This window comes from Chenopodium album, chromosome 6 (assembly GCF_948465745.1).
Source record: "Chenopodium album chromosome 6, dcCheAlbu1.1, whole genome shotgun sequence".
Lineage (NCBI taxonomy): Eukaryota > Viridiplantae > Streptophyta > Magnoliopsida > Caryophyllales > Amaranthaceae > Chenopodium > Chenopodium album.
In genome coordinates this window covers 38,881,229-38,908,990 of record NC_137839.1, presented here as the reverse complement: position 1 = coordinate 38,908,990, position 27,762 = coordinate 38,881,229, and the positions used below count along the sequence as shown (strand labels likewise).

Sequence of the window (27,762 nt, the reverse complement as noted above, 5' to 3'; positions counted from 1 at the left end):
GCAGGAAGAGGTACAAGGGGTGCAGGAAGAGACCAAACCAGTAGAGGAAGAGGAGCTCTTAGGGGTGTAGTAGTTCTTTTTGGTGATGATGGATCTATCCTTACTAATGTAAGTGAACTAAATAGTCATTATATCATGGTTTTATGATAGTGGCAGCTGTAACTAATCACTCTTGCACACTTGTTTCAGGTTCGAGGAAAGTCTACTAGAAAGCTGTCAGGAACAGCAACAACTATGAAGAGCAGACAAGATATGAGTCAGCAACAAAGAAATTACATTGGTGGATTGAGCTCAAGTCAACAATCAAACCAGCATCATCAAACTCAATAGTCTTAGGATTTGTGTGTATGAAACAATTAACCCCAACATATTTTGTGCTAGTATTATGTTGGGTTAGTAGGTGTAGCCTGTACATTTGGCTACTTATTTTAGATTCTAAGTACTTTTGTGACACATTATAATTTAGTAATTCATGAAGTACTACATGACTCATGTTTTCAATCCAAAATTAACTTTATTTCATTTCATAAAAAGGCACAGATTACAAACAACAAAGTTCACTGCCTACAACATCACTAACTTCCTTAATTCAAAGTCCAAAGACTAAGCTACTTAGATTATTGCCACTGTAGACACCCAAATGTGTCTCCCCAAAATCAAACTCAGTGATGAATACCTTTCATGTCATTTTATTATCGAATAAAGCGAAAGTGTGAAAAGTCTAGTGATGAGGATGTTTTTATTAAAATATCTCTTCTTTCTGTTTTTGAAAATATTTCTTTTTCTTACCTTATTTATGAAAAACGTGCATTCCAGTTTAGTTTGGTCCATGATAAGGGTCCAATAATAGTTTATTTGGATTGGGCTTTCCAACGATATATTATAAGCCCAATTCCGATGAATAATGAGGAAGTTATGGTCAAAATACTAAACTGGGCCTGATTTGGTTTTTATATGCGGCCCAATGATCTAGAGGAGGGCCTATTATTAATTATCATTCCTAAAGATATTAGGATTGATTATAGTCTTCTAGAATACTCTAGAAGTTTCTTTTAAATCCTAATGGAGTTAGGATTGATAATTATGTTTCAAAGAGTTTGAAATTGAATAAAACTACTCCTTTTTAGAATCCTTGTTTTGTACGAAGTGGAATATATTCAGATTTTATTTTCGTGCCTCATAATCTTTATCCAAATCTTATATGGTTAGATAGATCTTGAAATTATCTTTCCAATGATATATTATAATATTAAATCCGAGCTATAACGAAAAAGATATGAATGGAATATGAAACTCTATCCAAAACTGACACCGTCCCACTATTTCGGACATATCTTTTTATATACAAACGATTTTAATCTGATTTTAATTGGGTTGGAAAGTAGACTTCAAGAGTTTTCCAACGACATATTATATTCTTTATTTGGACTTCCAGATCAAAAGATATGATAAAAACAAAAAACACGTTAAACTGATTATTAGAGCCTGATGACAAGCATTAGCGCCTGGCGCTAACCTTCAGCGCCTAGCGCTAATGACTAGCGTCTAGGCTAATCATGTTTTATTCTCGTTGAAACTCTAATTCGTTTTTTTTATCCATCCGACTGATTTTCTATATAAATAGCCTCCTAAAACCTCTGTTTTCAATCATCAATTTTCATCAATTATCATCAATTCTCTCTCACCAATTCTCATCAAGAAATTCTTGATTCTCTCTCTCTTTCTAAACCAACCCTTTTACAAACACAATTCCTCATACATTAGCACTAGACACACCTAGCCAAGTTCGAAGTTGCCTTCGCCCTAGACGTGAAAGGTTTTAATTTTTGAGAATTTGGTCTCAATTCTTTATTTCAATTATTTTATTTAATTGTTTGTTTTATATTTTCCTTGAAGTTACTAACGTGTGTATATTGTTATTAGAAATAGATACGAGGCATCCAAGTAAGTTCTTTAATTGTTTGCATTGTTATTATGATATAGAAAACATGTCTAGGTTGTTATTATAATTCCTAATGTCATGTTAGGGTGTTTTGATCTTCCTAGTTTCATGTTTAGGGAAAAAGTTATAATATCAAATATGCTTATTATGATTCATACGATGCTTCCTACTTTCTTTCCTAATATTCATGTTAGTATCATGTTAGGGCTATATATTTGATTTTTATTTCTTAGTGACATGCTAGGGTTTGTTATTAATCTTGTTAGTATCATGCCTAGGATCTTGCTATTAATATTATGCTTTAACATGATTATGATTATTTTAATTATAGTTTGTTTTTATAATTATTATTCATGATTATTATTATGTTGCTTGATATTTATTTGTTATCGCTTGATCACACCTTTTATGCATGTTTAAAAGGAATTTGTACTTGTAATCATGCTTAATAAGATAATTAATAATCTTGTTTAGGGTTAATATGATTATAATTCAAGTGATCGTCAATAATAGTTTTATTTGTACATTAATATTCAACCAACATAGATAAACAGGTTTAGAGTTAATCCTATTGATTTCATGTTAGTTAGAAAGCGCACATGATTACGATCAGAATAAATTAGAGACCTATTATTAGGGCAGGTTCAATCTCTTTTAGGTTGGATTTGAACCTTCATCCCCGAACTACCAGTCATGGTTCCAAACCTATTGGAGTTGACGATCTCCTAGATCATTAAGGGGTGTAATCTTCGCCTCGCGAACGGTTTACAAGTTCCTGAACTTGTTGGCGACTCTTTTGCTCTGTCTTCTTTCCCTTTGGACGCCACCGTACTTAAGTGTATGATCACAGTGGGGTTCAAGCTAGGGGTAATGCTTGAAATATTCCCTACAACTACTAAACAATAATACCCACTAAACACTACTATTTGAACATCAACACCACAATGCCAAAGAACAACCATGAACAAAACAAAGCCATTGTCAAATTGTATTCATTCCTTGAAGACCTCATCAGCTCAATCCTTAATTGGCTAACTTCAGCTTTCATTTCTTGTTCTTCTTCCTCAAAATTTCCCTTCTTTCCTTGCAACCTCTTCACTTTGTCTTCTAACATACTCTTTTGCATCTCCAATTCAGCTATAGTTGTTTCCCTTTCAAAGATCTCAAATCGCAAGTCATCCCCATTGGTACAATCAACCCACTTCATGAAATTACACTCTGTATCCTGTACAAATTCACAAATACCCTAATTTCAATCAAATTTCAACTACAACCAACAACATAACAACAATTAAGTTACAGGCAACAACAATTACAATTCAATCAATAAACACTCAATTAACTTACAGGCCATTTAGGATAACCAATATTAGGACCCTTCTTCACCGTACGTACAACCGCATCTAGCCCACAATTGCATCTCGTGGTAGCATAAATTCCTCCCCTAGAGCTTGATGATGATGCTGGGGATCCATCAAATTGATTCCTTCCAGTAGCCATTGATAATTCAAAAGAAAAAGATAAAAAAATTCAAAATTAACTAAGGACTCAAACAGGGGAGATGAGAGAAGACATAAGAGAGGAGAGAGAAGAGAGAAGAAGAAACAACGGGCAAAAAAAATTTTGAGGAATGTTGACTCAACTTACTAACAACCTAAAAACAAGGAATTCAAAATTACAAATTTAAAAAAAAAAAAAAAGAAAAGAAATGCCACGTAGGCTTTTAACCTGCATTAGTAGGTAAGTCACCTGCTGGGACTGCGGGAGGAAAAATGGGTCAATAGTTAGGATTATTGTAGAATAAATGTTAGTTGGGACTATTGTAGGTAAATCACCAATAGTTGGGATTATTAAAGTGTATTTTTCCTTAAGAAAAACTACGCTTGGGCTTTTGGATAATATTAGCCTAGTTTCATTCACCCTTGTTTGTTGAGCTTGAAACCAATAACTGACTCTAAGGTCCAATTTACTTGGGCAATCAGGTCAAATCAAGAAAAAGGTTAATAAAAGTCAAAATTTTGATTTTTTGATGTAACAATCGTTATCGTAATAGATAATACGGAGTATGTTTTATGTGTTTTTTTTTTTTCTTTTTTGAGGGAATATGTTTTATGTGTTTGATGGAGTTTTTTTATTTGATTGTTGATTTTTTATATTTTTGACATTTCATTTATTTTGGGTTGTAAAGATATATTTACTGTAATAGATCATATGTTTTATGTGTTTGATGAAATAATTTATCGATTTTTGGACTTGAAATTTGATTAGTTTATTTTAAAATTTTCATTTTTCTTACTTAAGGTTTGAAGATATCGTCACTATAACAGAGGATATGTTTTAGGAGTTTGCTGAAATCATTTGTCCACTTATGGATTTTTGAATTCTTTGTGAATATATGTTCCCTGTAATAGAGGTTATACTTTAGCGTTTGGATGACTTGATATTCCCTATAATAGAGGATATATTTTTAATTTCTCAACCATCTGCACTTTCTGAAGCCAGAAATGTTACTACAAAACGAAAATCAAATTCAAAATCTTGGCATGTTTTGAACTTTCAATGAAACTTACTATTTTTCAATGATGTCTTCTATTCCTTTATTCAAAAATAAATAAATGACATCTTTTATTCAATAGATGATATACTTCGTATATCATGATGTATATCATCCTGCTGTAGGCTGATATAATCCTTTTATGAATTATATTATCATGTTGGTAGAGGAAATCAAGCTGTTATTATTCAGGTGTTGGATGATATCAGTCATCTGTTGACTGATATTGTTTTTTTTTTCCCTCATATTTTTTCCTACTATTTCAGTAAATCTGCTAAGAATTCTCCTAGTATGAAAACTACTAGTAAGTAGTAATGTTCCCAAGATTGGGAAAAAAATTGTAGAAAGAACGTTTTGATTTGAAGTATTAGATTTTAATTTTGTGTATTTTTTATTAGCTAGTGAGTAGAGATTAGTGATATACTATTATTTCCGTTTTAATATTTATTTGCAGTAAGATTACCTCAGATGATATGCCAGGTGTTGTAATTGCTAGTCAGTCAAGTGCTCCTTCAATGACCTATTTTGTCAATCTTTTAACAGAAAAACATGTCTGATGTTCAAGAAATGGGACTTAATTTGGTGGAGTATTGAAGATGTATCTGTCTAAAGATCTAAATAGATCGTGTACCTTGCTCTCAATTACCATCCTACTGCACTGATTTCGGTAGTTGGAGATCTATAAGATCTCATTCAATAGTATTAATCTGCATAATGTGGTTGAGATTATTTCTCACACTTCAACTCCTATCATTTGAGCTGTCTAGAATGAAGTCTTCTAATTCTAATCCAAATAAGCATGTAATGAAGAAATGGAGATATTATAATGGTTTAGATCCTACTGAGGAACCACAGATATTACGCACTGGAAAAAGAAGTTCAGTTTTGCATTTGGATTAACTAACTGATTCAATAGTTTTTCGCTATCACATGTAATGAGAGAATAATGTCTTTTTTAGTTAATAAAATTAGATTCACTTTACCAATTAAGAGCAAAAAAATACCAAAGTTCAATTCAGCTAACATAAGAGGCTAACAATTGCTCTTCAAAAAACAAGGCTGCTGTAGAGTTTCAGATGTACAATAGCTTCAATAGTAGACTTGCCTTTCACATAATAAGAAGAAGAGCTACTTTCAACAGTTGGATGTGCCCCAAAAAAGGTAAAGGAATCAGTTAAGACATACAATCCTTTGGGCCCTAAATTACACATACATGGCAGGTCAATGTGGTTGGATGATCTGATCGTTCAGCTGCTGTGCAGCATCATCAGCCTGTGGAACAACAGCATGTCTCCGTTGCCACTCGCGAAGGTAAAGAACAGCCAGCAGGCAAGCAAAAAGAGTAAGTATTGTTGCATTTCCTTCCTCCATGATGATGTTTTCAACCCATGCTTCAAGTTTTGGATAGACTTCTGGCAGAGAATCAATTGTGTGCACCTGTAATAAACTACTACATTAGCGTTGCTGACAACTATTATAATAACAAGGGCTTACATGGTATGATTAAGTAATCAAGGATTAGATTTAAATGGGAGAACAATACCAGGGAGCTAAATTAGGGGGACAATTGTTTATGGCCATTGTTTATTTTATGAGGTTGTAATAAATAATAATACACTGGTTATTAAATCTGTTACAAAATTTTGAAGGAACTTTGATGGGAGAACATTACCAGCTTGACATTTATCACATATGCAGATTTAATTCAAATGTATCATTTGCATCTTGAAAAATTAAATTTAAATGTATCATTTAATTAAGGAAAATTTGTAATTATTAAGTCAACCTTTTGGCCATCCGCTTTTATTACGTCAACCTTTTGATTATTTTTAAACACGTCAACCTTGTACTACTATTAACTTATATTACGTTTATTTACTGATTACCTGTTAAACCCTTCACATTTTTTGAACTTATGAGATAGAAAATCTGACTTGGCATTTTAACCCCTAAAAAAATTAAAAATTATCACTTAATAATGCCAACTCATCAAGACTATACTCCAATTTTAATGAAAAAAAAGACCTAGTACTATTATACTCTCAAATTTCCAAATTCACGATCCTCCTTTTCACCATGTTCCTTTCATCATCATACTACTACTCTCCATTAAACACAATACTATTCAATTCTTCCTTTAATTTTCCTTCATTCCTTTAATCACCTTATATTCATCTTTTATCTTTAAACTCCATTAAAACACACTCCATATTCCAGGTGGTGCATGCCGTAGAAGACATTTCGAGCATAATTGACAAAATTTAAGGTTAGTTTGCGAAATTAAATCTCCTAATTTGTGTGTTTAATGTGTAATTGGTGTAGTTGATGGAATTTATGGTGATTGCTTAATTAAATTGCAAAAATTGGGAATTATCTAGGGATTTTTAAAATTGGGGGAAAATTGGGAATTAGGGATTATGACTATGTGATTGTAATTAGTGATGTGAAATTAAAGGGAATTCAACTAAGTAATTTTAATTGTGTGTTAATTTTTATTTAATCAATCTAATATTGAATCATATAAATATCAATTTAGGTGAAAATGGTGGACCAATTTTTTGATACTGTGACATTAAGATTTTGGCATGGTGGTCAGTTTAAAGTGATAGAAGTGATAGATAATGGGCAGTTGGTGTATTTTGGAGGAGATAGTAAAACATTTGACCTTGATCCTGATGAGATGAGTTATTTTAATGTGGTTGACTTGGCTAAGAAGTGTGGTGGTTACAACAATGTTGATAAAATTTTATACTTAATGCCTGGGTTGAAATTGGAAGATGGGTTAAGGAAAATTTTTAGTGATACCGAAGTTGTGGAAATGGCAAAGTTAGCTGTGAAATTCAAGGTTGTAAATGTGTATGTTGTGCATTTATTTGTGGACTTGAATATGGCCTCCAATCATACAGAAAACGGTCCCCCCAAAACACAACCATCTAAAGCATCTTCTTCTACCTCAACTTTAAAAAAATTAACACCAAAAAGGGGCCCACTTGATGTTGTAAAGAGGACCTTCCCCCAAAAAAGATTCCAAACCAACAAAAAAAATAGTGTGGAAACATATGTCGATAAATGCCAAAAGCAACCCTCCACATGCTCTCAAAAAATACAACATCCACCCTTATCTACTTCTACTAAACCTAGTCTCACATCAGAAGCTCAAAATCCTACATATTCAAATTTTTCCAAATCATTAGGTTGGGATGCTCTAGTTAGTGATATAAGTGAGAGCACTAACTCAGATGTGCCTTATGAACCTGATGGAGATTTTGTTGGAAGTGATGAAGAGGTTTTCTATGATTATGATGTAGATGAAGAGAATGAAGGGGTTTATTGGGGTTTAGAGGAAGTAGAAGAGCAGTTTGTTGATGGCATACTTGATAATGAGAGTGATAATAGTGATGATGAGTACAGGGGTGTTGTAAATAAAGTGAAGGTGGTGAACTCTAAACTAGTTGATGTTGCTTTGCAACTCCAGAAGGAGGCAGCTAAATGTAAGCTTAGTTCACAAAATAATGAACAAGAAGATCAAGGGAATGAGGTTGCAAGTGAAGTTGATGGTGAAGGTAATGACTCCGAGTACTTTGATAGTGAGGATGACATACATACTCCACCAGAGAATGATAATGAGGACACATCTGAAAGAAGATCAAGAAGGGGGATGTTAGTGAATTCCGAAACTGACTTCAAGGGGTTTAAGTGGAAGGTGGGGTTAAGGTTTCCTAATAGGGAAGCATTAAAAGAGGTTGTGGCTAAGTTTGCTATAGTGAATGGTAGGAATTTATTTATAAGGATCGGCTCTACGAAAAGGAGACAAGAATTAGGTTATAAGTGTGTGCCTAACTGTCCATTTTATCTTTATGGTTCTTGGCATTCTCAGAAAGCTAGTTTCATATTGAGGGTTGTGAGGGATAAACATACCTGTAACAGAGATATGAAAAAGAATAGACAACTTAAGTCTACATGGGTGGCCAAGCAATTGTTAGAGGTGTTTAGCTAGGCCACATTGGCCTGCAAAGGAGATAGTGGAGATTATAAAGAGAGCTTATGCAGCGTTGGTGACTAGAGATTTTGCATACAAGGTTAAATATGCAGCTCACAAGTTGTTGCATGGATCCATGAGAGATCATTATAGTAAGATTGGGAGGTATAGAGAGGCATTGCAGTTGGCTAGTCCTGGATCTGTGTTAGAGATTGTGTGTGGTGGAAATAAACAAATTGATCCCCCTGTGTTCCAGAGATTTTTCACATGTTTCGAGGGTCTTAAGAAAGGGTGGAAGGATGGGTGTAGGCCTATCATTTGTGTGGATGTTGCCTTCTTAAAGACTTTTCTTGGTGGTCAAATAATAAGTGCAGTTGGTAGGGAAGGAAATGAGCAAATGTTTCCCATAGCTTGAGCCGCAGTTGAAGGAGAAAACAATCTTTCATGAGAATGGTTTATCAACCATCTTAAAGCTTGCCTCCAACTAGGAGATGGCACTGGAATTTGGAATTTGCATAATTTCTGATGAACACATTGTAAGTAATTTTTTTTTTTCTCTAGTTTAATTTATTTCATGTTTAAGCATGCCTATGTTTCACTACTTAACTTACATTTTGTGATTTTCTATGTGAAGGCCATATTGAATGTTGTTAGCACTGTATTGCCTAAGGCTGAACACAGGCATTGTGCAAGACACATTTTTGCACATTGGCACAAAGCATATAAAGGGGATGAGATGAAATTGTTATTTTGGAAGGTTGCTAAATCCTACAATGAAGCTGATTATAATGATGCACTAAAAGAATTGAGTGATGCAAACGAAGAAGCTGCTAAGGCCTTTACTACATACAAACCAGAGTTATTTTGTAGAGCTTTCTTATCCACTACCATGAGGTCTGATGCTATTACCAATAATATGGCAGAGACTTTTAATGGATATATAATTAATGCTAGAACTAAGCATTTGGTTTATATGTTAGAGGATATAAGGGTAGCATTAATGGAAAGATTAGTTTCTAAAAGAAAGTATATGGAGAAGCAAACCTCAACCCTTTGCCCTAGAATTCAAGCTATATTAGAGAAAGAAAAGACCAAGGCAACTTATACCTTCCACAAACACTCTGTTCAATGTTAGGCATAACTTAGATCAGCTTAATGTAGCCTTAGAAGCTAAGACTTGTACATGTAGAAAGTGGGAGATGACAGGAGTACCTTGTTGTCGCATGTATTTTCTTCTTACACAAACAACCTGAGGATTATGTTGACCACTAGTTTACGAGGGAGGATTATTTGAGATCATATGCAGGAAACATACCACCTTGTGCTGGGGAGAGGCATTGGCCAAACGTGAACATGAGGTTAGACCCCCCTGCAATCAAGGTGGGACCAGGAAGGCCAAGAAAAAACAGGATAAAAGATCCATTTGAGGATAAAAAGAAACCTGGGACTTTGAGAAGACATGGGATGGAGATGACTTGTAGTTTGTGTAAGGTCAAGGGGCATAACAAAAGAAAATGCCCTAATGGCGGTCAAATTGGAAGTGAGGTGACAGAACCAGCACCTAAAAAAGCTAAGGGAAGGCCTAAGAAGAGCACTATAACATCTTTGAGTCAGGTTGCATCCACATGTACACCTTAGGCTCCTCCAGAGCACTTCACCACTACCGCACACCCCGCTCAGAGGTGGGAGAATGATTTTAGGTGGCCAAGGATCAAAGGGGAGAGGAACTGGAAGGGGAAGAACTACAACTAAACAAGGTGAAGGTCAGACTCAAGCTTTTCAAAGCAAAGGAAAGGGAAGGGGTTGAGGTCGAGGCTCCACACAAGAATGATATCTTCATCATTTGTAAGTTACTGTTATAGTTCAGATCACCATCTAATAACAACGTAATTTGTTCATTTTCAGGTCATTCCAAGTGGAGTTGGTGTGTTTATTACAGAAGATGGAACTCCCATGACCAATGTAAGCTTCTTCTCATTAATGATATTCACAATTTCACACTATGCTCTAGTTTGTTCTAATTACATTTGACATATCTGTTTTTTTTTTTTTTTCTCTTTTTTTTGGTTTTTATTTGCAGGCAAGTGGTAGAAGAGGCTCAGGAAGGGTTCTGACTAGTCAGTCAAGTCAAGTTTGATCAAGATGCTTCTGTTATTGAATTTATCTATGTACTAGACTATTTTAAGTTATTTGATGGACTTAGAGTATGTAATACACTTAAGAGATGTATTTAAGAGAATGCTTCTAACCCTTGCTTTGTGAGAAATCATAGTTTTAGATTATTATTAATATATTATATACAATGAAGCTTAGCAAGAGATTGAATGAAAAAAAAGAAAAAAAAAAGGTCCAAGGTAGGATTGAAGAAGGCACATACGTGCCACATTAAGGCTCAAAATTATTCTTTGTTAGGTTCAGGTACACAAATGCGTTCATAAAGAAAAAAAAAAAAAAAAAAAACGTCATTCGTCTTTTTTTTTTTAAAAAAAAAAAATCAGATGTAAAAAAAAAATGATGTTACAAGGTTAACGTATTAAAAAAAATAATTAGAAGGATGACGTAATAAAAGCAAAGAATCAAAAGATTGACTTATTATTCACATAATTTTCATTTTTGGAAAATTACATCAGCATTTTTACCTCCACCTAATACTCCACGTAAGCAATTAACCCGTTTTTGCAGGTCATTTTCTATTTTACGTAATATAAGTTAATAGTAGTACAAGGTTGACGTGTTTAAAAATAATCAAAAGGTTGACGTAATAAAAGCGGACGGCCAAAAGGTTGACTTAATAATTACAAATTTTCCTTTAATTAATGACTTGTGGATAGAATTTCAGTGAAAGCAAGCAACTGATTAAACTCACCAGAAAACTGTTGGCGTAATTTTTCCGAACCCATAGGCTTGTAAGTGCAAGGGTGACAGGTAATTTTGCTGCAGAATCAATCTCAAGAGCTTGATCGTAGTAGCGTTTTGCAAGATGAAGATCATAAGGAAGTCCTTGACCATGCTCATGCATGTACCCAAGATTAAATATTGCCTGTGGATTAGACTGAGATTTTGCATGCATATATGCCTCAGCAGCACGTTCATAATCTCTGTCTGTACCCTAAAAAGAAATCAAGATAACAATGATCAGCAATGAAAATTTTCAAACATAGACAACCTCCCAAAATTTAAAACTAAAAATTCACTCTTCCAATGCACAGAAAAATAGATTTACTCAGAGATACATACCCTACCATAATAGTATGCATCTCCTATCAACAACGCCGCATGTTCATTACCCTGCTCAGAAGCCTGCCACCATAAAGAGTGTGCACGTTGATGCCTTTCAGCATCTATACATAGCCCAGATGCTCCAATACACATGCTACGTTCCCCAAATTTATCAAGAATCCATGCAGCATTACTTTGAGCTACCTCATAACCCAGTTCTGCCATCCTGGAGTACAAGAGTAATGCTCTACCTACATCACCTTTCAAGTATGCTTCTAATGCCCATCTAGATAAGGAATTCCATGGTCCCCGTTCAGCAACTACCTTGTACAATGCAGTGGCCTGAAAATCAAATTAACCCAACATTAAAATTAAAGTAAGTTAAAATTATTTTAAGTGCAACCTGCACCTAAAATTACGCAGAAAAGAATATCGTAGAAACCAACATGTACACAATACAGTTTTAGTAGGCAAAATTAGGCATAGAAGTCAATATTCTTTACTATCCTAAGAAATACATATGGAAATAATACTAATTGAAGTACAATTTCATCAAAATTCTGACAGACATTGAAACTAATTGGACCCCTGTAAATTTGAAACTCCCTATGTCTTATTATATAGATATGCCCGTATTTTTCGGGTGTCCCAAAAAATTGTGCTCATTTGTGAATTATTTCATTTTTGGGGTGTGGTTAGGAATTATACCCTTAACATATGTTAACACTATAATAAAGAGTGTTGTGTTTTTTCGATTTTGCACCATTTCACATTTTCCCATTTATTCATACCATGAGTAATGTGTTACTATTGCAATTGCATAAAAATTAATACTATATTAACCAGATCTTGCCACCTTCACCTCATGAGAAAATTCATCTACATCATGAGCTTATGAATCATAATCACACTAACAGAATTAATGGTGATCAAGTATTTTGATGGACGGATCAATTACAAGATCCACTTACCTGTAACCCTACACTCACAACTCTCACTAGCTCACTTAACATTGGCAGAGGCACCTTTAGCTTGGACTAAGACAAGGGGCCCTCACAGCCCACAGCAGGTGGTTGCAGTAAAGAGACTGAGGGGGAGGGCAAGAGAAAGAGAGAGAGAAAAAAACAAAGGTGAAGTACCAGTAAACGAATCAAGGTAACTAAAGTTGAGCAGTGATGTGGTTGGAGACAGCAGGAAGGAGTGGTTGGAGTGGGGAGAACAGAGTGTCAGTAGAAGCAGGAGAGGAGGAGAGAATAGGGAGGCGGTTTATTTAAAAAAATAAAAATAAAAAAAGGAAATATGGGAAGAACTGAAGGGTTGGATGAAAGTGACTAAGAAGCCAAACCCTTGAATTTAGAAATAGGGTTCTAGAGCCAAGGATTCCATCTCCCTTTATGACACTTTGCATGATAACAAAAACTCATACCACCCCTCAAATAGAACCAAACACAGATCGAAGTGTGATGGAAAGTGACAAAGAGAATAGCTGAAAAAGTCATGTCATGTCAGCAATTAAGAAAGCAAGCTAAATCAGCTTACCATTTGAAGATTCCTCTTCAGACCCACACCAGTATGAAACATCTTTGCCAACTGATAAAAAGCCTTTGGTTGACCAGCATTTGAAGCCATTATAAAATATTTGCAAGCCAGCTTCACATCTTTCTTTAGCCCCATCCCTTTGAGATACAATACCCCAAGATTATAGAAGCCACCAGAGTCATCATTATCAGCCGCTTTTTCAAATAACTCCTTTGCCTGTCAAGAGAAAGCCTTTGCCTAAGACAACTGAAATTCTTAATATAAAAACAGAACAAATAAATACCAACACTCGCTAAGCAAAATCATCAGAATTAGAAAAGAGATGCAGGTTCCTGGCAAATTTTTACACTTTCAAAAAAATAAATTGTTAAGATCATTAAAACTTGCTCAAAAAATTTATATAGCTTTCATAATTTAAATCCCTAATCCCAAATGCAGAAACTAATTGCTGAAACATCTTTCACATGACCCAGCCCAAGTAGGATGGGAATTCTCAGTCTGTCTCCCTTTCTTTCTTTCTATCTTTCTTTTTTCTTTCTCTCTTCTTCTTCTTCTTTTTTTTTTTTTTTTTTTTTTTGGTGTTATTCTGGGCTTTGATATGGTTACTTGAGTACTTTTCGCACAAAATAGTTACCGAGCAGTTTTGGTTTCTACTTTCAAATGTAGAGGCCTTGAAAGGACCATAAGGTGTCTAGGCTCTGGGGATTTAGGTTACCTATAAGGCTATAATTAATCTAGGCACATAATGGCAGCTTATAGTGGCCTGGAAATGTCTAATAGTCAAGCACTGCTAGACGGTAGGGATGGCAATGGTCAGATTCGGATTTTGCATCCAATCCGAATCCGAACCTACAAGCTGTCAGATTTTTAATCTGCCTCTGACTCCGATATACGACTCCAACTCCGACCGTACTTTAAATTTTATTTTGAACCAATTATCAATAGCAACAAAATATATAATCAATGCCAAAGACCTATAAATCCATAAATAGAATAATCAAAAATATATAAGTACATGTACATATAAAAGTCGGAGTCGGGTCAGATAAGTTGGAGTCGGAGTCAAAGTCGGAGTCGGATTTTTTAAAACAGAGTCGGATTCAGATTTTTTAAAACGGAGTCGGATTCGGATTATTATTTTTCGGATTCAGCTCGGATTTTTTTCTTTAAACAGATCGGATAAGGGTCAGATCCAGAGTTCCATACTATATTGCCATCTTTACTGGACGGTAGTTGCGGGAATGCAATTGCTCAACGGCTAGCTGAAAAAACCACAAAATAAAAGCTACTTGACAGCATATATAGCTAGAGCTATCGTGCACACATGAACATGCATGTTATGCCCCAGTGGCAGATCTCTTTTGCACTCAGGTCTGTTAACTACACTTTAAGGTACTCAATGTAATCCAAATAAGATACTGGGGGGCTGTGGAAGAAAATTCAACCATGCTGCTATGGATTATATAGAGACCTTCAATTATGGACACATACAGATAACTCTCAGCTAGTAAGATTAAAAAATAAATAAAAATAAATAAATAAATAAATAAAGCTAATATGAGTGAATTTGGGTTGTCTACAACTCAACAGACACTGTACGCACTTTTCCAACCACACTATACTCTGATCTAAAGCAATTGAGCCACTAAATGCAATTAATTTAAATGGACTGACAGCTCAGGATAAAAAACCAGTTAGCAGCAAAAGTTAAAAACCAAAAGTAGGTTCATGACAACACAGAGCTCATGGCAAGAAGATCTTACCTTCGTATAATTCTTCTTCTCCACCCCATAACCTTTGACATACAAATATCCAATGCCATTATAAGCTGAGTAAAGCTGTTGTTTAGCTGCAAGAGTGAGCCATTCCAGAGCTTTTGTATAATTCCTGTCCACCCCACTTCCCCTTACATATATCTCCCCAAGAAGCTCCATGGACCTGGGTTCTCCTTTCTCGGCTGCCTTCAAGAACCAGGATAATGCCTTGGGAATATCACGACGCAATCCCCTGAGTCCAAAATAATAGAATATGCCAATCTTGTACATTGCCGCAGCATTACCCTTTTGTGCCTGGTATTCCAATATCTGAAAATCTTCATCATCTTCCCCTCGCGACTTCCTTAAGGCTTCCTTGTTTTCCTCGGCTCCAACATGAATCCTTACTGACTCAACAACAGGCGAATCCTTAGATATCAAAAAACTATTCGCCGCCACTTCAGCTAATTCACCATATAGTTTAGCTGCTTTGTCATACATCTGCAGCAACGAGACTACAATTCATCACTAGACAACACGAAAAACATGCAAATTCAACCATATACAAGCAAACAACTCCAAACAAGTTACTCACCACATATTACAATAATATCAGAAACATGAAAATTGATTCCACCATATAAACCTTTAAAATTACCCAAATTAAACACAAAATTCGACATTCTATAATGGTGCATGTAGTTGCTCTAAACGAAACTATAACCCATGTTTCCCCAATGAACTATGAACATTTTCTTTGTAATAGAAACAACAAAGCATTGCAACATAAGCAACCAAATTTCAAAATCATCATAAAAACAATATAATACCTCCGTTTCTTATTAGTAGCCACAAACGATATTATTTGTGAGACATAAAAAACTCATTTGTCGCAACTAATAAATAATTCCTTCAATGTCAAAAACATGCAAAATCGAAAATCACAGAAGCAAGAAAAACCCTTACATCTTGGCGAGCATAGAAATTAGCAAGAGCCATCTTAGACTGCAAATTACCCCCATTAGAAGCAAAATAATGGTACAAAAACGCCTTAGCTTTATTCCTCTCTCTACCAATACCCATATGATACAAAAACCCAAGAACAGACCTAGCATGAGGATCACCACTCTTAGCAGCAGCCTCAATTTCCGATGAAGCTTCCTCCATCAATCTCAATTCACCCGAACTTGCAGCACCCACCATCTTCGAAACCCCTGAGTAATACAATGATACATCTTGATGTCTCCCCACTTCGTCTTGTTCAAGAATAAATCGCCATGATCCAGAATCGAGCTCGTCTTCGGATTTTGGTTCAATTCCACCAAACTCGTCCCAGTCGGATGAGTCGGGATCTGAGTCAAGATTGGGGTGTTCTTCGGTTGGATTGTTGACGGATTCTTTGAGATCATCTTGAGTGAGAACGAGGACGTAAGGCCGGCAAAGGTAACTCAGAGGGAGGAGAGATAAAATCACAATGAAGATCAGATGCCTGAATCGTTGCCGCATTTTTTGCCGTCGACAGGTGGTTGAATTTGTTTTTCAATTCTTTGATTTTGATTAGTGTTGTAATGTGTGAGTTCATCCTGTTATGTCACTAGTACTGCAATAATGCCGATTTTTTTTTTTTTTTTTTTATTATTTATTTATTTTTTTTTTTTTTTTTTTTTTTTTTTTGACAAAGGGAACGCACGAAACATAAAAAAAACATAAAAAATAAATAAATAAATAAATTCCTACGCCCCGCCGCAACAACCAAAGAATGAGCAGGAGAAACAGCAGATCTAGCCACTTTGCTAATACGACAAGTAACAAAGGAATCAAGAACCGCGCCAATATCCTGTAAAAGCCAAACCACAGCAATATCCTTGGGACCAGAACTCGAAAACAAATTCAAAACATTTTGGCAATCAGTGAAAAGGGAAACACTAGAAAACCCCTGTCGACGAGCATGCTTAAGAGCAAAAAAGCACGCCAACAACTCCGCATGAAAGGCAAAACAAGCCATAAAAGCACGAGCTCTACCACCATGAATCAAAGAGGAATTAGCATTCCAAAAACACCAACCTACACCAGCATTATTATTCTCACGATCCCAAGCACCGTCAAACATTAAGGAAATATGACAATCGTTCTTAATATTACCACAAAGGGCATAAACCAGAGGAGTCCCAGAGAACCCGGGAGGAATGCTAGCCATAGAAGAGTCAACCAAACGCCCCGCCGTACTTCTATCATACCAAGAAGAGGCCAGCTCAAGAATAACATGAGGAGAAACCACTTCCGACCGAAAACGCACATTATTCCTAGTCAACCAAATAGGCCAACATAGGCCGAAAACACGATCCAAAGAGTGCCAATTACCAGAACCAATAAGAGAAGAGATTAATTCCGTAAACCAAATAGGCCACGGAGACGAAGGGTCAAGCGACTAAGGAGGAGGGGTAAACGGAAGAACCTCTCAAAGTCTCCTAGAAAACTGACAATCCCGGAACAAATGGGCCGTCAACTCAGGGGCCTCGTGACAGAAGACACAAGTGGGATCAATAGGAAAACCCTTAAGAGACAGAAGACCAGCCATCGGAAGTGCATTATGAACAATCTTCCAAGCCAACATTTTCCATTTTGGCAGAATGGGAGAACCCCAAAGGCGTTTCCACCAAGTAGTAGAACTAGTGGCAGAATCCAAGTTGAAATGCTGAGAAATCACACACGAGTAAGCCGACTTGGTAGTAAAAGCGCCATCCTTGGTATACTTCCAGTAGACAAAATCATCAATCTTCTACCTAGGAAGCTCAAGGCCTAGAATGAAAGAAGCTACATGAGGGGAAAAAAGCGAAAGCACAAGAGAAGAATTCCACGCATAAGCATTTGGAAGTAATAACTCAGAAACCAACGAAGGATGATCGGCCAATGGAATGTGATCCTTAAAAACGACTTGAATCTGAGGAATCCAATTATCACCCAAAATACTGATACTCTCCCCTGAACCAACCTTCCAGACCAACCCCTTTTCCAAAACTAAACCACCCTCTAGAAGACTCCGACTTCCCCACGAAGGTCGACCCCTCAAGAGAGAGGGTTTCAAAGACAATAAAGTCGGGTACTTGGCCTTAAGAAATCGAGAAGCTAAAAGCTTAGGCTGTCTCATTAACCGCCAAGTTTGCTTAGCAAGTAAAGCCAAATTAAAGGTACGAAAATGCCGAATTCCCAAACCTCCTAACCCTTTGGGAATATGAAGAGCTGCAGAAGAAGCTAAAGCCATTCCCTTTGCATCTTTGCCGGATTTCCACCAAAACCGTGCAAACAAGGAATCTAGGCGATCACATATTGTGGCTGGAATCTTAAACACTAAAAGAATATGGTTAAAAGCAGCCACAAGAACCGAATTGATAACCACAAGCTTAGCCACAGGAGAAAGGTGAAGCGAAGCAAAGCAAGAAAGATGTTGAACCACTTTATCAACCATAAACTGAAAAGCTTTACATTTGCTGCGACCTAAATCCACCGGCAGACCTAAATAATCACCTATAGACGACCGCTCCTTCATTGTAAGAGTAGAGGACAAATAATCCCGATAATCAGCAGGAGTATTAGAACTAAATCAAACAAAGGATTTCTACAAATTAATCATCTGGCTCGAGATTGAACAAAACTCATTTGTAACAGCTGGAATGTGATCACAAGCAGACGGGGAAACTCGAAAGAAAAGTAACGCATCGCCTGCAAAGAAAAGATGCGAAACAGAAGGAGCCCGCCTAGAAATCTTCAAACCTTGAAAAAACCCTTGTTGCTCATCCCGCCGCAGCATCAACGAAAACACCACCATACATAACAAAAAAAGGTAAGGAGACAAAGGATCCCCTTGACGAAGACCACATTTAGGACGAAAGGGCTGAGACGGGAAACCATTAACCAAAATCTGGTAGGAAACTGTAGTAACACATTGACGAAGAATATGAATCCAATAAGGAGGAAAACGAAACTGGTGAAGAACCTCCCATAGAAAATCCCAATTTACTCTGTCATATGCTTTGTTCATATCAAGATTTAAAGCCGCCGAGCAAACTTTAGAAGAAGAAGAAGACATATAAGACAGCAACTCATGAGCTAGTAGACCATTATCAGCCAACAAGCGACCAGGAACAAAAGTATTTTGGGTGTCTGAGATCAAAGAAGGCAAAACACAGCGAAGTCGATTCGTCAGGCACTTGGCAATACATTTATAAATAACATTGCACAAACCAATCGGCCAAAACTGAGAAGGAGTTTCTGGGTGATCCACCTTAGGAAGCAGAGTAACAAGGTACGATTCCATTCTTTCAATAAATAACCATGAGAGAAAAAATATTGTATTGCTTCAGTAGTTTCCTTACCAACCACCGCCCAATGAGACTTGAAAAAACCTGCTGTGAAGCCATCTAGACCAGGCAATTTATTAGAACCAAAATGAAACATAGCACTCTTAATCTCAGAAGCAGAGTAACAAAGGTACGATTCCATTCTTTCGATAAATAACCATGAGAGAAAAAATATTGTATTGCTTCAGTAGTTTCCTTACCAACCACCGCCCGATGAGACTTGAAAAAACCTGCTGTGAAGCCATCTAGACCAGGCAATTTATCAGAACCAAAATGAAACATATCACTCTTAATCTTAGAAGCTGAAAAAGGAGTCATAAGATATTGCAGATCTGTATCCGAAAAAGAAAGCATATCAAGACTTTCCCAAGCACATGAACCCGGAGAAGAAGAAGTATCATGACAATTGTAAATCTGGGAAAAATATTGCTGAAGAAGATTGGCAATCCCTAACTGGTCGGAAATCCAATCATCATTCTCATCCCTTAAACTCAAGATTTTGTTCCTACGACGACGTGTCTGAACTGATCTAAACAAAAGCCGAGAATGAGATTCACCTAAAGCATCCCAACGAACCTTACACCTCTGCTTCCAAAACAGAAAGGAGGTCAGAGCATGGGATATCTTATCCTTTCGTAAATTAAGAAGCGAACAACGATCCTCCAACCGGGATAAGTCAAGAGAATCCGAATGCACTGAGGACTAAAGATCTTGCCAATCAATACCTCATTGTTTCTTATGAGTTACACACCAGGATAAGAGATTATGTTTCAACTTACCAAGCTTCCTAGAAACTGAAAACATCTGAGACCCAGGGCTAAAATCCTTCCGAGAACCAACAATTAACGAAGAAATTTCCTAAAGTCCCTAACACCAATTTTCAATTTTATAAGGACGTTTTCTAGTAATTAAACTCCCAGACTCCTTTAAAATAATAGCAGCATGGTCCGAAAATAAAATTGGCTGATGTAAAATCACAGCGTCCAGGTGTAAATCCAACCAGGAAGAGGTAGCAAAACCTTTATCCAATCTTTCAAAAGTGGGATTTTGCAGTTGTCCATTAGTCCAAGTAAGCGGAGGCCCGTAAAAAGGAATATCCATTAGACGAGAATCTAGTTTGCATTCTAAGAAACCATGACGTCCAGGAATTTCAAACGAACCACCTACTTTGTGACTAAAATACTCAACCTGATTAAAATCCCTTATAAGTACAACATCAGGAACAGACTGTAAAATAATTGAAATTTCATCCCAAACTAATTGCCTAGCAGCAATATGAGGCGACCCATACACAAATATAATATATTTTATTGCTTGACCAGGGATAACCACTTTACAAAATATAACATGAGGAGTAACCGAGATAGGCAAAACAACAACCGAGGCAAACCAAAAAACTACCAAACCCTCACTAAGACCCATAACATCCGACCCACAAAAACTATCAAAACCTACAGAAGACAACTTCTTAACTGCTATATCTACAGATACAAAAGTTTCCATAAGAAACATAATATCAACACCCAAAGAGCGGACTAAGATACCACATAAGGAACTTTAGGGGAGTCCGCCATACCTAGACCCCTACAGTTCCAAGCCGCTATGTTCATGGATCCCTTGGTGACTCAGTACGGGGAGTCACCCCACCCTCAGAAGCATTAGAAAAGTCATCCGAAATTGAAGAACCTATTGTACATTTGCGTTTTTTAAAAGGTTTCAGAAATGATAAACATATGGACCCCGCATTAGGAGCCTGCGAACCCGGAACGACAACATCCGGAGAAGTAGAACGACGTTTACACGGGCAAGCATCTTTCACCCAATTCCAGAATTTATCACCCTTTTTACTTAATTTCAAAGTAAGTGGTTTCTTCCCTCTCACCTTACTTGAAACTGATTGAGCTTGATTTCCTGCAGAAGAGGATTCAGAAGAGGAATGGATAGAAATAGGAGGAGAACACTCCATTGGAACAGGATCATCCGAAATTTGGATGATAATAGGTGAATTAACCAAATTTGCCTCATTCTCCCCAGCAGGAATCGAAGAATCCATGGGAAACACAAACCCATCCGACGAAGAGTCCGCCATATAACCGAATTCTGATGAAGTATGAGTCGGAAAAGACAATGCAAGTGACGGAGACGACGAAGGAATTAGAAGTGGCTGAATTTCCCGTTGAGAAGCAGAAGCAGAGCCAATCCAATTACTAGGTCCCGCACCAAAGGGATCTAGAAACAGAGGTCCAAACGGACCCAGGGGAGGCGGAGAAAAGTGCGCAGCCACCGCTGGTGCCACTGGAGACGAAGGGATAGCATTCCGAGCCAAAGCATAAGGGTTAGAAGCTAACACAGACGAGGGCATACCCTATGAAAAATAAGGAGCATCAAAACCAGATTGGCCTTCAAAGATATGGGCCTCCAAACTAGAGTCTGAGAGAGGGCTTTGGACATCGTTAGACTTAAAAGGGTCTGAATTAGAGTCACGTGGCCCAGCAGATCTAATTGGGCTGGAATTAAACCCATTCACATCAGTCCCTGATCTTGGAAATAAAACCGACCCATGAAAATGAACATGTCCTTTAACCCGACTCGAATCTGGATTAGAGAAAGATAAATTGTGTTCCGAAAGATCATCAACAACACCAGCTGTCACATTCATAGCCGACCCCAATGGATTTCAATTGAACACCTAATGAGGTAGAAGGGGGCCATCACGTGCAACAAGATTACATCGCACCGAACATATATGGCTTGCATGGTCAACAAGTGGCGAGCTATTATGCCACGTGCCCCTGTAATCAGCAGTCTGGGAAAACGTGAGGGGGCGGCGCAGGCGAGGCAGAGACAGAGGTTGTTGTGGCCTTGCCGGACTTTCAAACTCTTCCCTGATAGCCCGATTAATCCCCAAGTTTCTCTTCCAAACTTCGTCTTGCTCGCTGCGAAAAACACCATCAAAACACCAGGAGCCGATGATGGAAATAGTCCTGGCAAAGACCGAGGAGGAAGTTGCCCTGTTGACGGAGATTCCAAGCTACCCATTTCAAAAATATCCCTATCAGATGGATGAGAATCCCCTGAATATTCGGACGGTTCGTCATCATCATGAATGCCAAACCATAGCTCTATTGTCCAATTTTCTAGGGTCGGATTAATACCACGAGTAGCATTAGAATATAATGGAACATCCGTTGGCCGAAATAGAACACGTGTGCCTCTTTCGTGGAGTCTACGAAAGCGACGCTCAAGGTGGAAACTGACTTTGTCTTGTTCTTTTGCACACGTAGTCCGACCGTGTCCGAAAAAACCACACTTTTTGCAAAATCTATAGATACCCTCATATCTAAATCGAACCCACGTGGCTCGATTTGCATAGGTAGGAAAGTAACAAACTGCAATCAAAGGTTGTGATAGGTCAACCAATAATTTATCACGAGGACGAGGGATAGGAAACTCACCTTGCAACTCTTCAACCATGGTAATATCACCAACATGAGCAAGTACTGACGATGCCACCGTCGTAGTTGAGTAGCGAATAGGAAGACCTACCATAGTAACCCACATGTCCGCCTAGTGGAGATTAAGGTTCTCTGGAACAGAGTGTCCTCTAAGCCGTTGAAGAACCATAAAACTTCCTTTAAGGTGAACCCATCCCTGATTATCAAGGTCTACAACATCTTCTTCATTCGAGCAAAAGAAAATGAAATCACGTTCATATGGAAACACCACCATTGGACCACGAATAACTAATACCTAAAGACTAGGCGTTGCACTAAATTAATTGAAAATTCACGAGTATCCCAAAGGCGGCCTATGACCACAAAATCCCAGCTTAAATGGCTAGTTTCAAACACAGGAGGTGGATACTCAAAACCTCTAACACGATGAGGATAAACAAAAGTATTTGGAAAAATAAAATCATTCATCTTGAGAACTTAGAGTAGGAACAAGAAACCTAAGAAGAAAAGCTAAGCTAGTAAAGGGAAGCAAAGAAACTTGAAGGAGTAAAGAAACCTAGGATGAAACGAACAAGATAATCCCAACAGAGAGAATTTCCTCTCACTAAAACTTTCTCTCACAAGAAGAGTCTAGATGTCCATTGTTCTATGTACCATAGCGATTTGGCGTGGCATATCCAATCAATTTTTGCCACGATAGCTAACAAACAAAACTATGACTTCCGTTTAGCACTTGTTTCATTTCGTAATAATTGCAACGCTATCATTTTACGTATATTTCATACTCACTTCATATTTTAATAAGTGTTACAATTTAACCGGCATATAATTTTAGGTATGTATGATTCAAATAAAATAAGAGATTAGAAGGGTAGTTGGATCATTAAAAAATATATAAAGAAAAATAATGGAGTTAATATTTTTGTTGAAAAGTGCTCCCTCCGTTTTTAAATACTTGCTCCATTTCTCTTTGATACGCATGCCGATGCTAAACTTTAATCACTAATATCTTTAATTATCAATAAGTATAAATTCTAACAATTGAAAATTAATAATCTATTCATTGAGATGATTCCAACAAGTACCCACAAGACTATATTTTTTCTTATGTATAAATCATAAACATTAGACAAAGTATAACAAATGATTAGTGCAAAAAATAGAAATGGAGCAAGTATTTAAAAACGAAGGGAGTAATAAATATGAGAGGCAATAAAAGTAAATACTCCTTCCGTTTTTTAATACTTGCTCCACTTTTATTTTTCGGCTGTTTTTAAATACTTGCTCCATTTCCTTATGTAGAAAGGTTTAACAATATTTAATTAATTTCTCACATCAAGTTGATCCAACAATTCATATTATCTCTCCTTTAATTCTCTCCACTACTTTTAGTTTTTTACAATTTATTCTTCTACCAACCCCACTACCTCCATATTTTATTACTTTCTCTAATTTCTTCTAAAACTCCGCGCATGAAGAAATGAGTTAGTATTTAAAAACGGAGGGAGTAATAAATAAATAAAAATAAATAAATAAGTAGTAGTGGGTTTGGTAGGGACCATGAAAGGAGAAGATTTTTTTTTTTTTTTTGGAATTTAGAGAGCTACAAGGGCAGGTGATGAGAATCGATCCCAAGATCACCTAGAATGGGGAGGGGAAGCTTTAACCACTTGAGCTATCCCTCACTCTCCTGGAGAAGATTTAATATTAAAATATAACTTTTTTTGTTACAAAAAAAAGGAAGTGTTACACTTATTAATACACGGCCGCATTTGGTAAGTGTAACACTTATTTAAAACAAAGAGAGTAATAATACCAACACCCCTATAAATGGAAATGACTTTTATTATTTTATTATTTCTTTTTCTCACCAACCTAACTTTCACTAGTACTTCCTTCGTTTTTTAATATGCAACACAATTTTTCACAGTATTTAAGAAAATAAGGTGTCATATAATTTTTTTTTTTAAATAAGGCTTGTTTCGGGTGTTTTTGTGTCCCTTAGGAGAGTTAAAACTCAAAGACTGGATCCAACAAAGCTGCCTGTTGAGGAAGCCGGACGCTGAAAAAGCGTCGAAGAATGGCAAAGGTCCACTCTATGCTGCTGGCGGCTCAGAAGCAGGGGGAGAAAACGTGCTCCAGGCAACGATAAGCCGTGTAAGGAAAGGCCGGAGGAGATGGAAGATACAAACTCCTTCAATCCATTGCCTTACCCTTCCTCGCCCTCCTTTTAGAGGTATATATCACATCAAACATTTTTCTATCTTTTGGTTTTACATGCCGCTTGTAAGGACGGTGTTCCCGTCGTAGGTGGTCTTTCTCCTTAAATATTCCCATGACCCTTTAAAATCCTAGGACTTTACACATATTAGGGTGTATTAGGATTTGAATTCATGACTGTTTGGGAAACCTTGAATTAGAAATGATCCTCTCATCACGCTTTTTTGTAAGAAACAAGTAGGAGTCGCTAATGAGTTTTAAGAAAACTCATAAACCTCGTTCATGCCTTTCTCCCAAGTAAATTTCAAGGGATAATTAGCACAAATCGTAAGTTTACCCATGCCCAAATTGATCTACATGTACTAGAAATGAGTTCGGGAGCGAGGGTACTAAAATAACGTTCCTTTTAGGGAGGAATCGCTATGCTAGCCTTAGTTATGGCCTCTACTAGTTCTTCCTCCTTAGTTATGGCCTTTACTAGTTCTTCCTTTTTCACAATTTCATCACCAAACATTATATGCAATGTGATACCTAAAACTAAGTTAGTTAATTTTATTTACACGCATCAATCACGTAGGAATTACATTGCAAAGTCGTTATTCTTTATTTAATTCCAATTCGTGAAAAAAACAAAATAAACAAGATTTGCCTTGGCTTAAGTGATCAACCAACAATTAATTATTCAATTATATTCTTATTTAATGCAAGATACCGTGGAATTGATTAATTAAAAATCCGTTTAAAGTGATTAAACAACACTAATTAATTAATTAAAGTTGTTTTAAACAATAAAATAAAGGTGATTGATCTAAGTGCTCAGGATTTTATCACTTCTCTTTCCTAGATCTTCAATTAGAACACTTATGGACTCCTTGTTCGGGAACCTCCACCGTAGTAACAAGTATGAGGGGGTGAGTGTTTAGGACAAGAAGGTTTGGTAGCACACAAGTTCACAAAGTTTCTGCCAGAGTTTTAAGTTAAATTCTGTCTGTTTGTGCCTCGTATTAAGCCCCATTTATAGGGAATGGGTATGATTAGGGTTTTGAACATTATGCCGCACTAGGTGTCGCGCGCATCTAAATGGGTTGCATGCGACAGCTCAGCATAGGTGGATTGGTTACGCTGCCTATGGCAGCGTAACTGATTGTCTTGCGCACGGTATTATGGTAAGATTCGATTTCATATTTTTATGAAATTCTTAATCTTCCGCAACCTTGTGAGTTGCGCGCGGCAGATCAGCGCTACTCATTAAGATGCTCACGGATTTCTCTGCGGCAGCATTGATTTTAACCTAGGCGCCTCTAAATCCGGCATTTTTAGGTTTTAAGCTCGGGCTTAAGCCTAATTATGATCGTGCTTAGTTGATTGGACCTTAATGCTTTTGTTTTTTTAGGTTAGGCAAGTTTGTTTAGATGTTCTTGCGATTCAATCAGTTATCCGTAAGTGTTCTTCATGTTAATCCAACATAAAGATTTTTATTTATCGTCATTGCACTTCCTATCGGGACAAGAGGCCAAAAGTAGATGTCTATAGTTAGCCCCCACTTTGATCGAATCTGGAATAGACGAGGATCAAAGTAGTCGAGGAAATAGATCCGAGACTTATTCTGCAAAGTTCTCAGAGAACAAAGAATCTTTCAGAAATGTTTAAGGATGTCGAAACTGTCCTTGATTCGCTAAGTGCTTGAGACAAATAGCTATTAAGGATAGAAAAAAGTATTTTATAGTCTTAACTCGCTAAAGAATCTAGATTGATCCTTTAGAATTTTAGAACACTTCTACAAGTAAAGGTGGGTGATGTCACGTCATGAGAAGAAATTTGTTTAAAAAGGAGTAAAGGGGATGATATCCTCTAAATCATGTAATCGTTGGTCTAAAGTCCCTCGATATGTCATTAAAACTTTAGCGTGATTTTAACATGGTATAAAGATGATAAAAGTGTTTTTCGGCATTCGTAGCCAAATATGTGAATAAAGTTCTTGACAATTCGCTTGTCAAAATGCAGTACTTTGTGTCCACAAGATAAAAATACATGTCTCAAGACTGGAGGCATATATCCAAATCCAGTGAGAGAGAAGAAAATCGACAACTCTCTCAGCAGTTTTTTCCACAAGATGAGAATACGTGTCTCAAGACTGGGGGCACGTGCCTACATAGATGCGACATTTCACGTCACTCTTTATACAGGGGGTGGACGACATCCTAACTGTCCGGAAAGTTAGGAAGCTCACTAACTACTGTACATGCTTTCTTTATAAAGGGGGTGGACGACACCCTAACTGTCCAGAAAGTTAGTAAGCTCACTAACTACTGTATATGCTATCTTTATACAGGAGGTGGACGACACCCTAACTGTCCGGTAAGCCAGTAAGCTCACTAACTACCATTTTTGCTTCCAAACGAGAAGTTTATGTTCTCGAATGGTTCGGCGCGCCCGTCGACTCGTTAGCTAACGCCTAAAGTAAAGTAAAGAAATTCTACCTTTTAGTTACGAGAGGTAGATCACTGTAGGGAATATTTTCAAGCGTTAACCCCTAGCTTGAACCCCACTGTGATCATACACTAAAGTACGGTGGCGTCCAAAAGGGAAGAAGATAGAGCAAAAGAGTCGCCAACAAGTTTTAGGAACTTGTAAACCGTTCACAGGGTGAAGGTTACACCCCTTAACGATCCAAGATATCGTCAACTCCATAAGGTCTTAAACCAAATAAGGGTTCGGGGATGAAGGTACAAATCCAACCTA

At 37.0% G+C, this 27,762-nt stretch overlaps 2 protein-coding genes across 3 annotated transcripts; both read right to left on the bottom strand.

Moving 5' to 3' along the window:
• Window positions 1-5,510: 5,510 nt before the first annotated feature.
• Window positions 5,511-16,516, bottom strand: LOC145636037 (ERAD-associated E3 ubiquitin-protein ligase component HRD3A-like). Of its 2 annotated transcripts, none has more exons than XM_081687471.1 (6): window positions 15,954-16,516; window positions 14,997-15,488; window positions 13,234-13,449; window positions 11,713-12,036; window positions 11,342-11,584; window positions 5,511-5,933 (listed from the first exon to the last, which is right to left on the bottom strand). In XM_081687471.1, exons 1-6 carry the CDS (start codon window positions 16,491-16,493, stop codon window positions 5,718-5,720), a joined length of 2,031 nt encoding a protein of 676 aa, XP_081543597.1. In that variant the 5' UTR covers window positions 16,494-16,516; the 3' UTR covers window positions 5,511-5,717. The 2 variants fall into 2 exon arrangements, with proteins under 2 accessions (XP_081543597.1, XP_081543598.1); XM_081687472.1 differs by having other exon boundaries at window positions 11,342-11,577.
• A 49-nt stretch (window positions 16,517-16,565) lies between these two features.
• On the bottom strand, window positions 16,566-18,534 carry LOC145636901 (uncharacterized). Its single transcript, XM_081688437.1, has 4 exons — window positions 17,806-18,534; window positions 17,518-17,682; window positions 16,725-17,415; window positions 16,566-16,570 (listed from the first exon to the last, which is right to left on the bottom strand). The coding sequence occupies exons 1-4, from the start codon at window positions 18,532-18,534 to the stop codon at window positions 16,566-16,568; spliced, it is 1,590 nt and encodes a 529-aa protein (XP_081544563.1).
• Between the last annotated feature and the right edge of the window lie 9,228 nt (window positions 18,535-27,762).

Bases quoted from the DNA above. Each gene is read 5' to 3' on its own strand.
- LOC145636037 (XM_081687471.1), bottom strand. From the start codon at position 16,493: ATGCGGCAACGATTCAGGCATCTGATCTTCATTGTGATTTTATCTCTC. The intron at 15,489-15,953 runs GTAAGGGTTTTT...TCGTTGCTGCAG, and splicing joins ATTTCTATGCTCGCCAAGAT to ATGTATGACAAAGCAGCTAA. The intron at 13,450-14,996 runs GTAAGATCTTCT...TTCTCTTGACAG, and splicing joins AGAAGAAGAATTATACGAAG to GCAAAGGAGTTATTTGAAAA.
- LOC145636901 (XM_081688437.1), bottom strand. From the start codon at position 18,534: ATGAAGGAGCGGTCGTCTATAGGTGATTATTTAGGTCTGCCGGTGGAT. The intron at 17,683-17,805 runs GTAGCTTCTTTC...GTGATTTCTCAG, and splicing joins TTTCGCTTTTTTCCCCTCAT to CATTTCAACTTGGATTCTGC. The intron at 17,416-17,517 runs GTCTTCTGTCAC...CCTCCTCCTTAG, and splicing joins TTCCTATTGATCCCACTTGT to TCGCTTGACCCTTCGTCTCC.